The following is a 19,103-nucleotide window of genomic DNA, read 5'->3' on the forward strand; positions in this document are numbered from 1 at the left end:
CCACAATTTTTATGCATAAATTCAATTCCTTTCATATAAATCCTTGCTTGGAATGTGCTTCTTGAACATTTTTAGCTTAGGTTTTGGTGCTTTTTAACATGGCTATCCAACTGATATTTTCAGGGGAACAAGAGCTTTCAAGGTGTTACCCATGTTATAGTTGATGAGGTGCATGAACGCTCTTTGTTGGTGAGTCATAACTTTCAAAATTATGTCTTATCTAGAATTTGTTTCATTGATGAGATAGTTTCTGTTCAAAAAAGGTAGAAAGAAAGTTCTCGCTTTGTCTTTCCACATTGTCAACTGTGGAGTATCTGCTTAGCTTATATGTCATCAATTGTTTTGGGTATCCTCATTAAACCTTGTGAAATGTGATGTAAACAGGGTGATTTCCTTCTTATCATGTTAAAGAATTTACTGGAAAAGCAATCTTCTCATGGCACCCCATCATTTAAAGTTATACTAATGTAAGGGATTCTTCTGATTTATATATGGACTGATTTCTTTTCAATTGTCTTTCCTGTACAATTTAGAAGTGCCTAATGTTCAGGTCTGCAACACTTGACGCAAATTTGTTTTCGAGATACTTCGGGGATTGCCCTGTGATTACTGCAGAAGGTCGAACTCATCCTGTGTCAACTTTCTTTCTTGAAGATGTATATGAAAAAATCAACTATCGTCTTCCATCAGATTCTCCTGTCTCTTTAGGCTTTGAGACATTTGGCCATCAGGTGCTTTTTGATCCTTCCTGTAAATTATCTTTTTCTTTCCCCTGTCCATTGTGAAGTCATCTATGACACTATGTAGACAGCCAGATATGTTCATTATATTTGTTTTTTTCTCTTTTTTTTTTTTTTTTTTTTTTTTTTTTTTTTTAACTGATTTGATCTTTTTTATTGTAACCCTTTCCTAGACTCAATTTCTTTAAATTACATGTAATGTAATACAAATATAAATAATATTACTAAGACAAGTATAAAGTTTTTCAAATAATCTTTTATTGAATGTTTATCTGTATCAAGATACAAAATTAAAGTTAATTCTCTACCATCTGGAATGGAATTTATATGAATTGATTATCATCTTTTATTCACTCCAAAGTAATTAAAATGCAGATTCCACCTATCTTAGGGGAACTTCTTTAACAATGGAAGTTGAGCCCAAAGTTGATGACTTTATGTTTTGGTGGCATGAAGCAACAGCTTTCAAACTTAAATGATTTCTGATGTTTAGATGTTGGGCTTTGGGAATCATTTTCTCATTTTCTTCAAAGCAGGTTTGGCTACAAGCTCTGCTGATGTGGATATTTATATTTTGGCTCATCTCAACTTGCTTAGTTTTAAAGGCATGAGGCACCCTAAGTGTTAAGGGTCCACTGAAGCTCTAGGTGCTTGGCGAAGTGCTAGCCTTTGGGTGTAAGGTACCCCAAAATAAAAAAAAAATAAAAAAAGAAGAAGAAGACAATAGACATAAAAATTTAAGCAGAAGAAGATTAGATATAATAACTGAAAATAATATATATAACATACCTGGTGGGTGCCTATACCACATGGGCTTCTGTGGTGCTATAAGATGGAGTCGCTCGTCAGAGGACTTGTCTCGCTTAGCTCTATCAAAGTGCTCAACTATTGCCGCACACGCCTCGCACCTTACACCTCATGCCTTTGGCTTGGCTAGGCATGCTTCTGAAAACTTAGTCACCTTGATGAAAATTCTCTCTTGTTCAAGTACAATGTGAGGTTGGTTGGAACAATATATTATTCTCCAATGGGTACTATTTCGAAATGGCAACCATGAGCTGGAGCTTTGGTGCTACTTGATTCTAATTTCCATGTATTTTATGCCCTCTACCCTGAGCCCTGAAGATTTAAACATTATGACTTCAATGAGTATGCATGAATTGGTCAGTGATGAAGTAAGATGCCCCATCTAACTTCCTCCATCTTGCTTTTCTCTGAAGCCTTGTGGATGACTTGTTTATGAAGTTCAAACAAATCCCAATTTTTTTGAGCAGAAGACTGTTAGAACTTAGAATCCCAGTCTGTTCCTTTGACTTTTTTACCCAACATTTTGTCTGTGAGTGATTTTTGAAGCAATTGGTGATAAATCAAAAGGATGGAGGGAGCACACGTTCAGCGTTACAGTAGGAATCCAAGTCTAAAAAACCATTAGATTTATTCATTATCTTCTTATTTTAGTAATGATAGTCTCTGTAAGAATCAGCATTAAAAGCTTTTCTTTGGATAATTGCTTTCAGTAAGGTTAGTTATTTACTTGGAACATCAATTAGGTGTTACTAATGTCTTTTGAACTCTATAAGTTCACTCCTATCTCAAAACGCTCATCGTTGGAGCATATTTGAATCCTTTTTTCACAAAACACCTTCATTAATGGATTGGACATCTAAACCTCTAAAGTGGACGCTATGTTCTAAATATGACTCAGTCCTGAATCTGCTGAAGAACAAGGCCAAAAGCCTTTTTTTATTTTCATTCAGAACAAGAGGCATTCAACTTCTCAATTTTTAATATCAGCTGCAAAGCTAAAAGTATATAACTGTGTTCGCTTTTCTAGATAGTCCGTGGTTCAATTGACAATCGTAGAGGGAACAAAAATCTTGTCTTATCTTCACTTGGTGATGAAGCTCTACTTTCAGAAGAATGCATAAATCCACTGTATGATCCCAATGCATATCAGTCATACACTGAGCAAACACGACTGAATCTGGTACAATTTCTGTTCTCGGTGTCTGGTTATGTCAGTTACATGCTTGTCATGCCTTCATACTCTTTTTACTTAAATTAACTATGTTTTTGCATAGAAAAAATTGAATGAAGATGTAATTGATTATGATCTACTTGAAGACTTGGTGTGCCACATCGATGAAAACTGTGGCAATGGAGCCATTCTTATTTTCTTGCCAGTAAGACTTCTTTAAATCTCTTTTTGCTGTTTGAACATAGTTGTTATTGTTCATTGGTGAATGTTACCAATGGGATGTTCTGCTGAAACTCCATTCTAGGGAATTTCAGAAATTTACCGATTGCATGATAAGCTCGCTGCTTCATATCGATTTGGTGGAGAATCTTCTGAGTGGCTCCTGCCGTTGCACTCATCTATTGCTGCAGCTGACCAAAAAAAGGTGTTTCTGACGCCACCCAAAAACATGCGTAAGGTATGTTGGCATCTCTACTGTTTTTTCTGCCTTCTCTTATAGGTTTGTTGTTGTTTTAACAGAGTTGTTTTGCTAATATGGTTCATCAGTTTTCGTTCTTTGGGGGTTTTCAATTTAAATTCTTGGAATCGGAGAGAAGGATGTTTGTTTTTACATCTCTATAAATATAGTAGTATTACTCTTTGCAAAATCAAATGTTGGTTTTAGTCTTTGCTACACATGTTATATCCCTTATAAGCACCTGTTTATATGATTCTTGCTACTTTGAAGTGTGGAATTGTTCATTTGAGTCATGTATGGTTGGAAAAGGATGGCTAAAAATAAGACGTAGAGAGTGGCAATTATGATTTATCTGTAGCCTGAAAAAAGGACCCTATTTGATGCATATGATGTGACGCATAGGCAGAGAAATTTTAATTTTGAAATTAATCAAATATCAAAAAACATTTTACTATTGTAATTATACTTATAGTATCAAGATAATAAGTTAAAGAGTTTTAACTGAATTAAAAGACCAAAGCTAAATATAATATGTCAACTAACTTAATTTTTGCTTCATAATGCAAAATGAATAATGCCTTAGATTGAAAAATATTTCAAGATGATATCCATGTGTCATGCTTTGACATATGGTGTGCTTCATGAGCGGGAAATATTTAATAATACTAAATTATTAAATTTTCAATATAAAAAATTCTTTCTATCAGGTTTGCTGTTTGTGTTCTATTTTGATACTTCTGGTAAAGATTTTAATATGTCATTGACGAGACAACAATTTAAGCAACTGTTTCACATGTGAATTGCAGTAAGACCTTGATGTATGTTATTTAGAATGATGATAACCTTTACTTTTTGGTTCGTCTTTATTTTTCTTTGATGACTTCAGTGGTTTTGAGATGTTTCACGTGTCCCCAACTCTCCCTCCCTCCAAAGTTGAACTACTTGAGAAATGCTTTTAAGCAATTGACATAGAAAACTGTAGCTTTGATGACTTCAGTGGTTTTGAGATGTTTAAAAAAAAGACGAACAAGAGTTCAAAAAAAAAAAAAAAAAAAAGACGAACAAAAAGATTAAGTTGATAATCCTACGTAGCAGGAGTAGAGATTCAGAATAAAGAGCAAGAGTAAGTGACCATCTCATGTCAAGTAATTAGCTTACTGTCAAGGCAGCTAAAATTAGGCTACTAATTTCACATTTTGTGGCGCAATAAATCATCGAAGGAAAAAGGGCAAGACAAGTATAAAGGCAACTTCACAATAGGCAGGTTGACTTCTATCCTCCGGAAAACTGATATAGTAGGTTTTACATCTCTTGGTGTCCCAATGTCCAAGCCAATATCATAGTGCAAAAATACGGTTTTGGTGATGCTCGTGGTAATGGTTGTGAAAGGGTTTTTGCGGTTAATATGGATGTTACGCTATTGTCTCGGCCTATATGTCTGTTGTGTTAAGCTCAATAATCTTTACAATACGGTCGCATAAAATGATATAAGCTATATTTTGCACTATGGTCGATATAGAAGAAATATCTTATTGCTATTTCCTATAGACATTTTTGATGAATTTGATTCAATCACACATTTTTTTCTTGATAGACTATAGTAAAATGGGTGATAAAGTCAAGTGCACTTATATATTTAACTCTCAAATCAAGGGTGAATCGAGAACAACCTAATGCTTAATAAAATAGTAAGGTTGTTTACATCAGATCCCACCACCTAGAGCCACTTGGCATTTGGCAAATGGATGTTGTTGATGATATAACCTTATATATGTTTTTTCTGTTCTTTCTAAGAAAATATCTATTATGAGCTGCCTTAACTAATGTAACAAGTATGACAAAGATGGTGTTGATGGTTTATTTAACTGAAAAAGAAAACTGACTTGCATTTGAGAGGCCTGATGGTCTTCCAAGTAGGCTAAAAGCTCTAACAAAACACTATATACAACTACACAAACACTCAATATTTAATAATAATCTGATTTTCTCTCCCCCTCTCCTCTCATCTTTATATTACTGTTTCTTGGTGTCTTTATATCTTCTCGGCTATAATCTCTTTCTGCAAGTTACACTGTTAAAGCAAGTGCCAAAAATCTTAATGATGACGTTACAATTATACATATAATCGAACATGCTTTGTCTTGTACTTTGGAGAGGGTCGATAAAGATGTGTTGTATTGCAATGGTTTAAGGTTTGGAACGATACATGAGGTGTTTAACATGGAACATTTGAGGTTCCAATAAAGTGAGGAACCATGCCTTGAACGAGTCAAGGCATGGGAAGTGATGTGCTCGATCAAGGCAAGGCGTGAAGCAAAAACAGTGGGGGTCTGGAGCTGCTGCTCGTTCGAGCACCTTAAAGTCTCGTTTGAGCAGCCTATGGTGCAGCAGGTCAGTAGCTCGAGAATTGAACCGCTCGAACGAGCAATGGGTGGGCTCGAACGAGCGGTGTGTCAGCAGCTCAACGGTCACTTCTTGGATCAGTTTTGGGCATTGGATGGGTTATAATTTCTGAGTTTATTGTCTTGTTTATTGCTTTTTTATTATCATACTTAATTGGTATGTTAATTGTGTGATGTAATTGTGCTTTATGGTGCATTAAGTGTGGTTCTATGAAAGATACTTTTCCTCATCTATAAAAGGGAGCATCATTCATAAGAACAAAGCACCACAAACACAAACTTGTTGAGAGGGCTATTGCATTGTTAGAAACTTGAGAGTGTCCTTATTTTCTCTAGCATTTTGTGATCTTGAGAGAATTATTCTCAAGATAAGGGGAGGTTTATTATACTTGTAATTATTGAATTCAATATAATAAACTACATTTGAGGGGGAGGTATCCAAGATACCTCATAAACACTTGTGTTCATTTTGCATTTGAAATTCATTTTGTTTTTCATTGTTGAACCTCTTTGAGGCTTTCATTTCACACACTTAACCAGCTAGTATGCTAGTACCCACGGTACCCTCGTTCATTATATTATCCTCTAAGTTTGGGAGACAGGTTGTATTTAACTTTTCCATAATATTTACTTTGGTTCTGTTTACTACACTGGCAGATTATAATGGCAACAAATATTGCAGAAACAAGCTTGACAATAGATGACGTGGTGTATGTTGTTGATTCCGGGAAGCATAAGGAGTATCGTTATGACCCTAAGAAGGTTTCTTCTGCCTTTATATCTTCATAAAATGTGTTGGCTGTTTTGTGGTATACATTTACTGTTAGTCTATAACCTTGTAAAGGTAGAACTATCCTACTTACTTGCGGTTTTTTTCAGAAACTCTCAAGGATGGTTGAAGATTGGATATCACAAGCAAACGCAAAGCAAAGACGAGGAAGAGCTGGACGAGTAAAGCCTGGTACTTGTTTTTGCTTGTATACGCGCCAAAGATTTGAAAATATAATGCGTCCATTCCAGGTACATCACCAATACTGCGTTTAATCTTGGCTGTCTGGCTCTTTCTTCTATTCCATATACTTAAAATCTATTACTTATCTCGTATGTTTTATCTTACTTATTCTGAAGGTTCCAGAGATGCTAAGAATGCCTCTGGTAGAATTATGTTTGCAGATTAAGTTGCTTTCTCTTGGTGACATAAAGTTATTTTTGTCCAAGGTAAGATGTAAAATATCGAATATCTCTTTTTTTTTTTGAAGTGGAAGCTTGATGCTCATCGTATGACTAACATTCTTGATCATTTACCATTGGTTATGAAGGGTAGCATTTATCTTTGTCGTATTCATGAAATACTACTAAACATAAAGTTGTTACTTACAGGCTCTTGAAATACCAAAGGATGAAGCCATTAATTCGGCAGTCTCATCATTAAAGGAGGTAATGTTACATGGCTTTCCTTATTGAGGTTTCACTAATTCAGCTGCTTAATGAAATATTCCGTGAGTGCTAAAGCTACTCAAAAATATAATGCCCATGGAAAATTCTTAACCTACTTTGGGACCCTTATAAAAGTTGGATTATAGTATAAGATGATTTTACCCCTGAAAGGTAGGATAGTAGAATGAGGAAGGTTATGGGTGATGCAACCCTATAGCACAACAACCACAAGTTAACAACAAATCTACCAAGCCTTAATCCCAAGTTGGTTCAGCTACATGAACCAAAACAAATCAAAGTGAGAGATTGTCTCCAACAAAAATTGGAAGCAAAACTTTTTGGGTTTCAATGAACCCATAATAATTTCTTTTCTTACATAATTGAAACATTTTTATGGTCAAAATCTTTTATAAACATTTATTGACAAAAAAGTGTTCAATGAAAGATTTTTTTTTCTTGAACCATTTTTCCTACTATTCCCATTTTGATACTATGTTTGTGTTCTTTAAGCATACCATATTTCAGAACTTTTTGGGAGAAATGGTGCATTCAAAAAATGAAGGTAGTATTTTACACCACCAAGTGTTCCTAAACCTTACAATCAAGGTAGATTCAATTCCATAAACAAAAAATTTATTCATGTGATTGTACGGTCCTATGCCATTCATATTTATATAGTGCTAGGCTGCTAGCATCAATGCAAGCCTATTTTCTTCATAAAATTTCAAACCCCCTCCATCCGAGTTGTCCTTGATTTCCCTTAATCCCTTTTATTATTCACGTAATCAACTTTCCGCTTCTTTTTTTATCTAGTTGTTTGTGCTTGATTCTGGACATGTCTTAATCACCACTGTCAATTTTCTCTCATCTTATCCGTAATATTTATAATTTCAATGTTCCGTAAGTATCTTCATTTTGAATACCATCCTTAGAAGCATTGCCACATATCTATCTCAACATGTACATCTTTACTATACACATCACTTAAATACTACTCTTAGATGCCCGTCATTAAGATTTTTTACAGTGATTCATCTCTATTAGTACTCCTTGAGTTTCCTTTGGAGGCACGATTTGGTCACACATGGCGGCTCTCCAATTTAGCCGCTTGGCCTTGATCCCAATAGTCATCTTGGTATATATCTCCCTTTACAAGATTTGACAAAAGGTACTTGAGACTTTTACTTATGAGGATAATTCAATATTTAATTACCCCAACACCATGAAATGGCTTCTACCTAGGTGGGGTTTATGCCATTTTCCTTCATTTTATTGATGGCTTGTATTATGTATGTCCCCATTTCATTTAATGTGATTTAGTTACCAAAAACCCTAGTGAACCTTTCATTCAATGGCAACCACCTTTTTACAAAGGCAACAAGAATCTTGCTTAATAGATTCAAGGCTTGAGATAAGTGTAATAAAGCATGTATCCTGTGGTGCCTGTGCATATATAGTGTCGTTTCTAGTGTGTAACTGAGTGACAGAACGTGGGAGAGGGAGTGAGTAAGAAAAAGTCAGAGAACATAAAATAAACATGTTCTACCGAAAAAACCTCTTGTAGCCAATTGTTCAAGCTCTCTCTCTCTCTCTCCATTTTAAAATTTATATCTTAAGGACACTATTTTTTATTCTTCAGGTTGGTGCTGTTGATGAAAATGAGGAGCTGACTCCCCTTGGGCATCATTTGGCTAAACTTCCTGTTGACTTGCTGCTCGGAAAGGTTTTTAAATAATAACTTTAATTTCTATTCATTTACTTTCAATTCACATTTGTCATGTGAAGAGTCACTGGCTAGTTCTTGTTATCAAAAATTTAAGTAATATTAAGATGAGTTCTATTTCATGACAATGTACTGTCACTTTTTAACTGTGATTAATGATAATGATGGGTGGATTGTGGTTTTCTTACCATCCTCATCTTTTCCCTTAAATAGCGGTCTCTTTTGAAATATCCTCTTAGGCCTAAATAATCAGTGATATTTTGTTTCTCCCTGATGAATAACTGAGGCATACCATATGTTTATCAGTTTGTTTCGTTGGCAAATGGATGAGATCATGAGGGTGCTGCGATCCTAAAAATTCAAGATTCCTTGTATATTATATAAATATTCTATACTTAACAAAATTCCTTCATCAAAAAAAGTTTCTGGTGATTTCAAGTGATTGTGTCATGAAGTCTGCAATTGAACTGTATTAGCATAGTTGTTGAAGTTACAATTTAAATTGCAGAATTATTTGATTTTATGATTCCATTTTGACTATACCATTTCATTTACGATTCTACATATGTCTCTTGACTAACCGAAACCTCACAATTTGGAACCATGTCAACAAAGCTTTTAAAGATATATATCGTCAATAATTGCCTATAGTGGGTGTAAACTATTTTTCACTTTTTAGATGAATTTCAAGCATAAGATTTTGATTAATTATGTTCATAGATACTTGCAATCCTATGACCTGAATTATGTTTCAACATGAGAATTTGTTCAGTATCAAAAGTGAATCCTTAATTTGAAAGATCTTGTGGCTTGGATTTGCTTGAAGCTGCTTCTTACTACTGTCATATAATCCTGTTTCAGATGATGCTATATGGTGCAATATTTGGCTGTTTATCACCTATTCTCTCAATTGCTGCAATCTTGAGTTACAAATCGCCATTTGTTCACCTGAGAGACGAGGTTTTTCCGATCTTAAATAAATTGTTGTTGAGCTTAACCACTGTGTTTCAAAACCTAGCTGTGTGATTATAGTGTCTGTTCTGTTTGTTTTTAAGAGAGAAGGTGTCGAAAGATCAAAACTGGCAATTTTATCAGACAAGACTGATGAATCAATCAATTCATGCGATAATGAGAAGCAATCTGATCACATCATAATGATGATTGCCTATAATAAATGGGAAAAGATTCTTCGAGTGGTAAGCCGCTAGCCTATGTTGGTTTCAGAAATTTCTCATTTCTGCCTATACTCTATTCAATTGATCTTCGTAAAATGTTTTTTGACAAATATATATCAAATCTGGAATATGTCGTGTTACCATCTTGCCTATCTTTATGAAATAATTTTTAAATCAACTTGCAATCATGATGTTTTTTCCTGCTTATAATGTGGAATGTTATGTAGCAGCCACATCATCAATCCCCTTTTTGAAAGAAATATTCATTATCTATCTCATTCATCAATTACATGTCATTTGTTGCTTTGACTTTTCATTTTTAAGTGGCCTTATTTGCTTGAAATGCAGAAAGGAGTCAAGGCTGCTCAAAATTTCTGTAGACTACATTCTCTCAGCAGCTCAGTTATGAATATGATTAGGTAATTTGCCAGTTCTATTTTAGTTGTTACGTAGTGTGTAATATCTAATTCTCTTAACTCTTCGTCTGGCTGTATAGTATCTTATAGCATGAAAATTGATGCTGAGAAATCAACGTTAGATGGAATATAAGTAATGTATGTGGAACTTAGTCAAATATGGTATGTTCCTATGTGAAATAGAGCTAGGAACCTCTGATCAACATATTTAGTTGTATTTTCAAATCCATTTCTAAAACTCAAACGAAAAAATTTTAGCTAAAATAAAACATAGAAAATGGATGCTAATGCACCTTACCTTGTCGATTTGCACTTCACAACAATAGTCTTCCTGAAAGGATTTAAACTTTGGATGATAAGTTTTGACATAGATTTGGGCAAGTCCAATATTATGGTGTCAATTAAGCAGTATGATGTCTGGCCTATAGTGATGCTATTTTGATTAAAGTTCACCCATTACTCCTTTTACTGTGCTCAACATAAGTATTGTTGAATTTTTAACTTCCAATTCCTGCTAATTAATCCATTTTGAGTGCACTTCCTCATGTCTGGAATTGGTTTCTGCATTTCCAGTTTTCTGTTCTCTTTACCTATTTCTGTTCCAAGAGAGAGTCTGCGGCTTTTTTCACAGTTCACATGCATTTGGGAATTTTTTTAAAGGTTTCAACTCTTTTTGCGAAGACGGTTCCCTGTTCTGTCATTTTCATGCTTGGTACTTGGAGTTTCACTGCTGAGCTTTATTTTTGGAATTGGATAGATTTCATTGCTTTTCAGGCTTCATACTTATTTTAGCAAAAACTAATTTACCCATACTGTGTTTCTTATCTCAGCTAGTATCCAAACTTTTCTGATAGTAGATTGGTGCCAAACTCATTGTTCATCTAATATCTGAGTACCTTCAACATACACTGATTGCCTTTCTAAATTATGAGTAAGTAAACACTACCAACATCGGAGAATATATTCAAGTAATGATCCTCACGCCCACTTTAAAGTGCATGCTTGATTTGAATGAGTTTCCAAATTCCAACAGCTAAAAGAAACGATCGATAGTTAGATTGATAATCCTAAAAGTCAAGTACTCCTTCGCTTATTTGCTGAGCATATTCCACATTTACATCATGAGTCATGGAAAGAAAATGAGTTCATTACGCACTTTATAATGGATTTTGAGCTTGTCGTTCTGCAAAACCACGGTACATAATCCATGATTCAAAATCAGAGTAACAACGACTTTTATAATCTTTTTTAATATGTATTAAGTTTTAAGAAGTCTATTATAGGCTTTAATCTAAATATTTGTTCTAGTAAACTTGAATTATTATGATGAGATAGGTATTTTAAAGTTAACAATTCACGTTCCATGACTTTGTCCCAAGTTTTATGCTTGAAGTAACATTACGTATAGAAATTCTACGTGATTTACTTTTATTTTTATGTAGACATTAATCCTTGGCATTGTTGACTTAGTACTATATCTTTGTTGTTATCTGCTAGTTTCAATATCTTTTTGAATTCTTAGAAAATTGTGAAAGCATAAAAATAATACTCCCTCCCTTCTTTTTTATCTTTCTCTTTAAAATTTGGGAAGGAACCAAGACAAACAATAATCAAGTATCAAATACCTTTAGAGATGAATAAATATTGTAAAAGTTAAGATTTTATAGACTAATAAGTGTGTAATAATGCCATCAAATTAGATTGGGTTCGCGAAAGGTTCATTACATAAAATGAAAGTAATTTACATTGATACTAAAATGTAAGTTAGTTTCTATAGATTAAAGTGTAAGGGGAATAATGTCGTTAAATTATATTGGTTACTAAAATGGTATGATTACAAGTTCTAGCTTTGAAGAACATTGTAAAATTTCCGTATGTTATGAGAAGAATAAAAGAGAACAGAGGTAGTATTATTGTTTTAAAATCTGTACATACATTTTTAAAAGTTCATTGTGTCTCTGACTTTATAACTGAATTTTACACTTATATGAAAAGTATATATGTGTCCTTCCACTGAAAAATCCTGTCCAAATCTTGGATCCATACCCGATTCTGGCACCCTGTGTCCGGTCTTCATAGTCTTTTCGCCGTCTTTAAATTATTCTGATATTTGTGAAAGCATTATGTAAGTTTCTGAATGGAAGTATGGAACAATGCTGTTCTCCAATGGCTGGACTCATGATTCTCACTAAAGGGGGTTTATGATGCTAGTTTTATCAGTTGTTCAACTCAAGATAATTCTTAAAACAACTTCAAACAAGTGGCGAACCTACTCTATCTAGAGCCATGCTGAGTTAGCATGTGGGATTATCTATGAAATACGTGTTGATTTAAATAGTACAAAAATGCAATTTCGGTTGTGGTTGTGATAACAGTCACGATGATGCGGTTACAGAGGTATTGAGGGTGTCGTACTACCAGATTTCAGCCCATAGTCCCAGACTATAAGATATTTCTTGAATGGGTCTAAAATTCAGACATTGTACCATAGTGCAAAAGCAAGGCCGCATCGCTTCGGCCACGTTTGTAAAGGTTTTAAAAAAAAATGAATCGATATTTCACGCATTGTTAAAGGTGTTAAAAATCCGTGTGTTGGGCCGTGTCAAGGGATATCTCATACTTCTGACTGCTATTTAGGGGTTATGATAACTGCATCACTCCTGTTATCGGATCACACTCCCATTACCGGATCACGGCGCCGTTACCGCGATCACGACCGCTACCGCATTTTTGCACTATGCATTGTACACCTTTTGCGATGCAGGTCTTATCCGTTAGATAGAGTTGAATACCTTTACAACTTGGCCTGTACGATACGATGTAGAGCCGTGGGCTTGTTTTTGTACTATGGTTGATGCATATTTGTTTCCCACGGCCCCCTACCCCACCCGCCCTCTGGCTTTGTATCAATACAGTCTTACTGTTAACTTTGGCTTTGGATGCTGTTTATGGTTGCCCTTCAGCTTTCATTTTGCTGACATACCAATTAATATTCTGTTCCTAGAGATATGCGGGTGCAGCTTGGAACACTACTAGCAGATATTGGACTTATCCATCTCCCGAAAGAGTATCAGGTTGGCTTTTTCTAAATGTATTTTCTATTTTTTAGTGCATTCAACTCCTTAAAGAATATCAGGGTGACTTATCCACAAAAGATTAGCGTGGCAGATTTACAAATCACTTGTGCTTAAAGCCTTGAACAAAACATAGGATGAAATGTTTGTTTTTAAGAAAGCCTGTGGTGTTGTTTGGCCTGAGAAATATTTTGACCCTCAAAAATAAATAATGAAATAATAAAAAAAATAGGGAATAATATAAACTATAATTTCATTGATAGAAACTAAGACCTATATTAGAGGTTTACAGTGACGATTACAATGTTATGTGCTACGGCATACAAAAATTCCAAAATAGTTCGTAAAACTCTACTAGTACAACTCTTTTAATCTAAACAAATAACTAGTTAATTAACTTCTATAATTTGACTTGAACCTTCAAGGCTTCAACTATCACAATCCACCAATTACAACTGAAAAAATATTGCTCAGTTTTAATGAAAGGTTCAGTTAAGGATTATCACAAGTAAATAGTAATGGTAGTCACAAACACACAAGTCAAACAACCGACAAATGTCAGGTGTATGCTCGGTAACACTGTGTCAAAATAAATACAATAAATAATGTATATATATATACATATATCTCAAAGTAAATCAAAATCTCTAGGATGCTTGGTCTTTTCCTTTAGGTATAACTCAATTAATATATCAAATTGCAATAATTGTGGTCTATCCTATACAAAGTTTAATTAACAAAATATTGTCTCTAGTGCATTGTCATTTTACCTAGTCTGAGGTCTTGACCATGGGTAGTTTAAAACAATGTGTCAACATTATTTGAATATCCATATTTAGAATCACTAATAAGAACCATAAACATTGTCTCATGTTGAATTTCATCATGGGAGATACTAAAATATTAACGAAGTATGTCGTTCACAATATTACATACTATACCATCTCATTACTATAAGCCAAGATCTAATTTCGAATTACTCCGAGCCTGAATCCAACATCAATAATATAAGTAGTTTTCCATTTTAAAGTTTATCAATACGTATTGTAGGTGACTTAATATGACACAGATGTCCAAAAAAATTATTTACCCCAAAATAATACTAGTGCTCTTTTGGGTCAAATAAAACTAACTAGCACTACTTATCCAATTTCACCCACACAAATATAAAAAAGATAACACTTGAAAGATCAACATGAACGCTTACATTAAATTTAGAACGCCCAATTTTACACAAGAAGAATGAAGTAAATACGATGACCAAGGGCCCAAAATTGGAGATTTGTTCTAATTTACATTTTTCTTATGTTGGTAGTTGTGGAGGAAAACATCTACAGCTTAAATGGCGTAAGATGCTAGAATTTGTCAAGCTTTACCTCTATTTATGTATTCTAGGCGTTTTAGCCATCCTGATTACGTTCTTATGCCCACGGAGCCTTTGGCTGACTCTAGTGTATTTATCGTAGGCCTTTAAGGCATTATTGTATTCTACCTTAGCGTCAAGCTATAAGCCAATGCATTGTAGATAACATTCTATTTATGCTATTTGCCCCAATATTTTGGGATTTGTGATTAATCAAGGCTTCACATACAATTGTCCCTTTCCGTTCACATTTTAGTTTGTGTGGATTGGACCGTTGAGTTTGGCTCTAATTTTAGGCTCAAAGATCTATACATTGATGTTTTTAAAATTAATCCAGTCATGAAATAGTTTTCTTGACTGACGAAACTTCTTTCCCCGGTGCCGTCCCACCAAGTAGCATTCTGACTGCCAGTGTGCAAGAGTTTTCTGCATGTTTCTAGCAATGCAAAAATCAAAGTTGTGAATTTAAAAGCTCAACTCAACTTTCTTTTTGATGATGCCCTGGGTTTTGCTTGTCTCTCATCAGTTAATGAATTACTGAAGACATAAACTCTTATGTTTTAATTTTTAAGTCAATGAATTATGATGTATGCTGGATTATATGCAGGTTAAGAAGAAAGGGAACCTGGATAGCTGGCTTTCTGATACATCTCAATCATTTAACAAGCATGCCGATCATTATGCAGTGGTTAAGGTAATATATGTCTTTTCTCTGCTGATTATGATTTTTTTATAGATTAAGTCCTCTTGGCAATTAATGGCATGGAATCCAGCTTCAGTTCTCCCTGTTTATCTTAGAAGAAACTTTAACTCTTTGTCATCGAGACTAGCGACAAAAAAAAATTCCCTTGTATTTCTTTTCTCGGCTGACTATAATTTTGTTATAAATAAATTCATCTTGACAATTAATGGCATGAAACCCAACATCAGTTCTCCTAGATTATTTCATCGAGACTTGTGACCAACAAATATATTCTGGAAAATCTGTCATTCTTTCCATCAACTTACTCAGGTGACTTTTAAATATGAAGATTTCAAAGAAATATCTACCTTGTACCCTTCAAATGTTAAAAAGGTAACTATTTTGAACAAAAATGGACACTTCACAATGAAAACTAATATTTTATCTTTTTTAAACACACATAGGGAACAATGTGCTCACTAAACTCCAGAAAATGCTTAGTAGTTACTGCTCAAATTACCATATTTTAGAAAGCATCAGTCACAACACTTCAAACTTTGTGTTTGTATCCATCCCAAATCCTATAACTGACATTTGACTTCTTTCAATAAACTTATTGTCACCAAGGTTTCACAAAAGAAAATTATTTCATAGTGTCTTGTTCATTTAAAAGTTGTTCATGATGGAAATTGGTTAAAATTTTATAGTTACAACCTATAAAGGAGTTCCGAATTGGGTGTTGGCAGGCTATATTGTGTGCAGGGTTGTATCCCAATGTGGCAGCAACAGTAGAGGGTATTCATGCTCCAGCTCTTGGAAATCTGAGACAATCTATTAAATCTGTATCTAAGGGAACTCCAGCTTGGTATGATGGAAAGAGAGAAGTTCATATACATCCTTCTTCTGTCAATGGAGATTCAAAGACTTTCCAGTATCCCTTCCTTGTATTTCTTGAAAAGGTTAGTATAGTGTTCCATTGGTATTCCCAAGTTGTGATTTACTTAGATTAGCATCTTTTACATTATTGTTAATTATGCTTCTGCATATGTAACAAACACTAAACATCTGCTCATCATCATTGTCCTACTGTTCACTAGATTTTAGTTTCTTTCCCTCCTGTTCTATTTGTAAAATGGTTGTACTAAACTGGATTCTAGTAAAATTGCTCACTAAAACTTGTATGCTTCTTATCTTTGGGAAGATTATTATAATGTTTAATATCACAGTCCAATCTAAATCTTTTTCTTTGTTACTTCCTACAAAGGTAAGGTTGTCTACATACTTGCCCCCTAACCCTGCCTAGGTTGGGGTAATGAAATATTGTTGAAGATGGTTGGGAAGTAATTTAGTGGTTGATTATTCTGCTGTTTATTTAGTCATTTAATTTTTGTGGGTTGTAGATTACTTTTATACATACCAGATGTTGTGCTTGTGCTTTGATTTGGTGAATAACATTTTAATTCTACCTCTCCTGTCTACTCAATTGTTTTGTTCACCTTGCTTGATTAATTGCATTCTTGTCTGTGTGAGCATTCAGTTGAATCAATTCATCAAAAGAAGTTCACTAGACCCGGTGAAATATATTTGAATCAAAGAGGTTGTCTAGTATTGATTTCCAATGGGATTAAAGATTCATAGTTTGATTTTGGAATACAATGGACTGTATTAAAATGGCTAATTGAGTATTTTGTGCTTTATATTTATGTGAAGTTTCACATGATGTGTACATACGATCCTCTTTAACATTGCCTATAGGCGGGAATTGGCATTGAGGTATCAATGAGGTGTAGCATTGGAACTCTCTATGTAGTCATGGCCGTTGATTCATACTCCCCTAATATAGCCTAAGTGTCCCATTTAGTTATGCACACTAGCCAATGCACTATTTCAATCCTCAATATCTCTAATTGTGCATAATAAAAAAATTATGAAAAATTGATATTAATAATATAACATTGACACGGATCAAACAAGTTCCCTCTTGACTATGTTTATATTTATAGATTAAGAATAAAATACAAATTAATGATAGTGCCGAAAAATGGGATGGACTATAATGGAAAATGCAAATTCTATTTTCCTGTGATAGCTTTCTTCCTTTGGTCCTTCTTATCGAAATCCCTATATAACGCTCACTAATGCATCTAGCTTCAGATCTTGCATTGATTAGTCAAAAAAGCAGTAACATGTTTTCTATTTTGCCTCTTCAGGTTGAAACCAACAGAATTTTTCTTCGAGACACTACCATTATTTCTCCATATTCTCTTCTACTTTTTGGTGGTGCCATAAATGTTCAACATCAGGTGAGTTAGCCAGATATTGATTCAGATGGAAACTTACTTTAGTAATTTAGGGTATTAATTTTCTTTCTGTTATTGTGCATTTTGGACATGTTGAATCAGTTCTCAAATTGTGTTGTTCAGAATGAGTAGCATGCAATTTGCTTTGAATATTCAGTTAAGCCAATTTATTATTCAACTCCATTGGTGCGACAGTCTTGTGAAAAAAGTTACTCATCTCATGTTTTCTTTGTTTTTTATATATATGTCCCTATATATTTGTCCACGTTCCACAATAACCAAAACACATAACTCGATTCTGGTGATTTTACACCGTTTGCTCTAACAATAAACTACTGTTTCCATGTACGTGTATTTGGAATTGTAATTTTAGTCTAAATGGGTGATTCATCTTAAAGAACATAGAGGATCACGTGAAAAGTCTTTTTCACTGTGGAAACCAAGAAACTTGGTAAATTATAAAGCTAAAACCTTGAAGAAGTTTAATCTACTGAAAAGCGTGTATAATAAGAAGACATCTAAAACAAGAAAAATGAGAAGCAATATTTCTCGTCACTGTTTAAAAAAAGGTTACTTTGTTATAAAAAAATGTTACTTTGTCATAAAAAAGTAATTTTCCAAAGACACTTTCTTCATAACTAGCAACCTAACAATCTAAACTTTCCTAACAATTAATATGCTCAAGAATAACCACTGTAATATAGACTAGTTCACTAGTATATAGGTTTTTGGATCCTATATTTGTGATTCAACTATGGATGCAGCATTAAGAAACTGGACAAGAATTACCACTGCAATGTGTAGTTACACAGTGTGTATTGATACCACTGGAATGTGTATGTGTCTGTCTCTGCATGTCTCCGTGTCTCTTTGCGTGCATGCGTTTGGCCCCAGCACCGCAACCGCATCTGAGATTTGATCTATGCTTTGTAGTTGTGCTTGCCCTTTCTCCCGGTAGGATATGGGGACTAGAGGAAGACTTCTGTGATGAATCATTCTGTTAATTCGTTTTTCTTTTTTCTCAGTTGGGACTTGTCACAGTTGATGGTTGGTTGAAGGTGTCTGCACCCGCACAAACAGCTGTGTTGTTCAAGGAACTCCGCTTAACACTCCAATCTGTTCTTAATGAACTGATTCGTTACCCACAGGTAGTCTTCTCTGCCCATAAGATTAGATGGTGCCTTTTGTTATAACTTATAGGTTATAAGTTAGTTTAACTCCGGTCACTTGTGTATTTAGGAATATTCAATGTCAATTGATGAAAAGAAAAGATATAAGGAAAAAAACTAGATATGCATCGTAAAATTAGATAGTTCTATGGCTCCCACAATCAAATAACGGACTATGTTGAAATGG

General features: G+C 34.2%; 1 protein-coding gene across 5 annotated transcripts in view; it reads left to right on the plus strand.

Moving 5' to 3' along the window:
- Positions 1-19,103, plus strand: part of LOC130821169 (DExH-box ATP-dependent RNA helicase DExH7, chloroplastic) — a 39,620-nt gene that overhangs the window by 15,878 nt on the left and 4,639 nt on the right. For 4 of the 5 annotated variants that reach the window (XR_009045301.1, XR_009045300.1, XR_009045299.1 and 1 more), the window contains exons 15-33: positions 124-189; positions 385-467; positions 551-731; positions 2,575-2,727; positions 2,822-2,923; positions 3,023-3,175; positions 6,235-6,339; positions 6,457-6,597; positions 6,706-6,795; positions 6,958-7,014; positions 8,654-8,737; positions 9,599-9,697; positions 9,793-9,933; positions 10,261-10,331; positions 13,333-13,402; positions 15,373-15,459; positions 16,194-16,406; positions 17,658-17,750; positions 18,773-18,895. Coding sequence is in view for 1 of the 5 variants with exons in the window: in XM_057686838.1 (XP_057542821.1) it covers positions 124-189; positions 385-467; positions 551-731; positions 2,575-2,727; positions 2,822-2,923; positions 3,023-3,175; positions 6,235-6,339; positions 6,457-6,597; positions 6,706-6,795; positions 6,958-7,014; positions 8,654-8,737; positions 9,599-9,697; positions 9,793-9,933; positions 10,261-10,331; positions 13,333-13,402; positions 15,373-15,459; positions 16,194-16,406; positions 17,658-17,750; positions 18,773-18,895 (2,112 nt within the window). In the remaining 4 variants the exon portion in view is untranslated. Of the gene's footprint in view, positions 1-123; positions 190-384; positions 468-550; positions 732-2,574; positions 2,728-2,821; positions 2,924-3,022; positions 3,176-6,234; positions 6,340-6,456; positions 6,598-6,705; positions 6,796-6,957; positions 7,015-8,653; positions 8,738-9,598; positions 9,698-9,792; positions 9,934-10,260; positions 10,332-13,332; positions 13,403-15,372; positions 15,460-16,193; positions 16,407-17,657; positions 17,751-18,772; positions 18,896-19,103 lie in introns of those variants that run through there. The other variant, XR_009045302.1, reaches the window with a different exon arrangement.

Source organism: Amaranthus tricolor, chromosome 8 (assembly GCF_026212465.1).
Source record: "Amaranthus tricolor cultivar Red isolate AtriRed21 chromosome 8, ASM2621246v1, whole genome shotgun sequence".
NCBI lineage: Eukaryota > Viridiplantae > Streptophyta > Magnoliopsida > Caryophyllales > Amaranthaceae > Amaranthus > Amaranthus tricolor.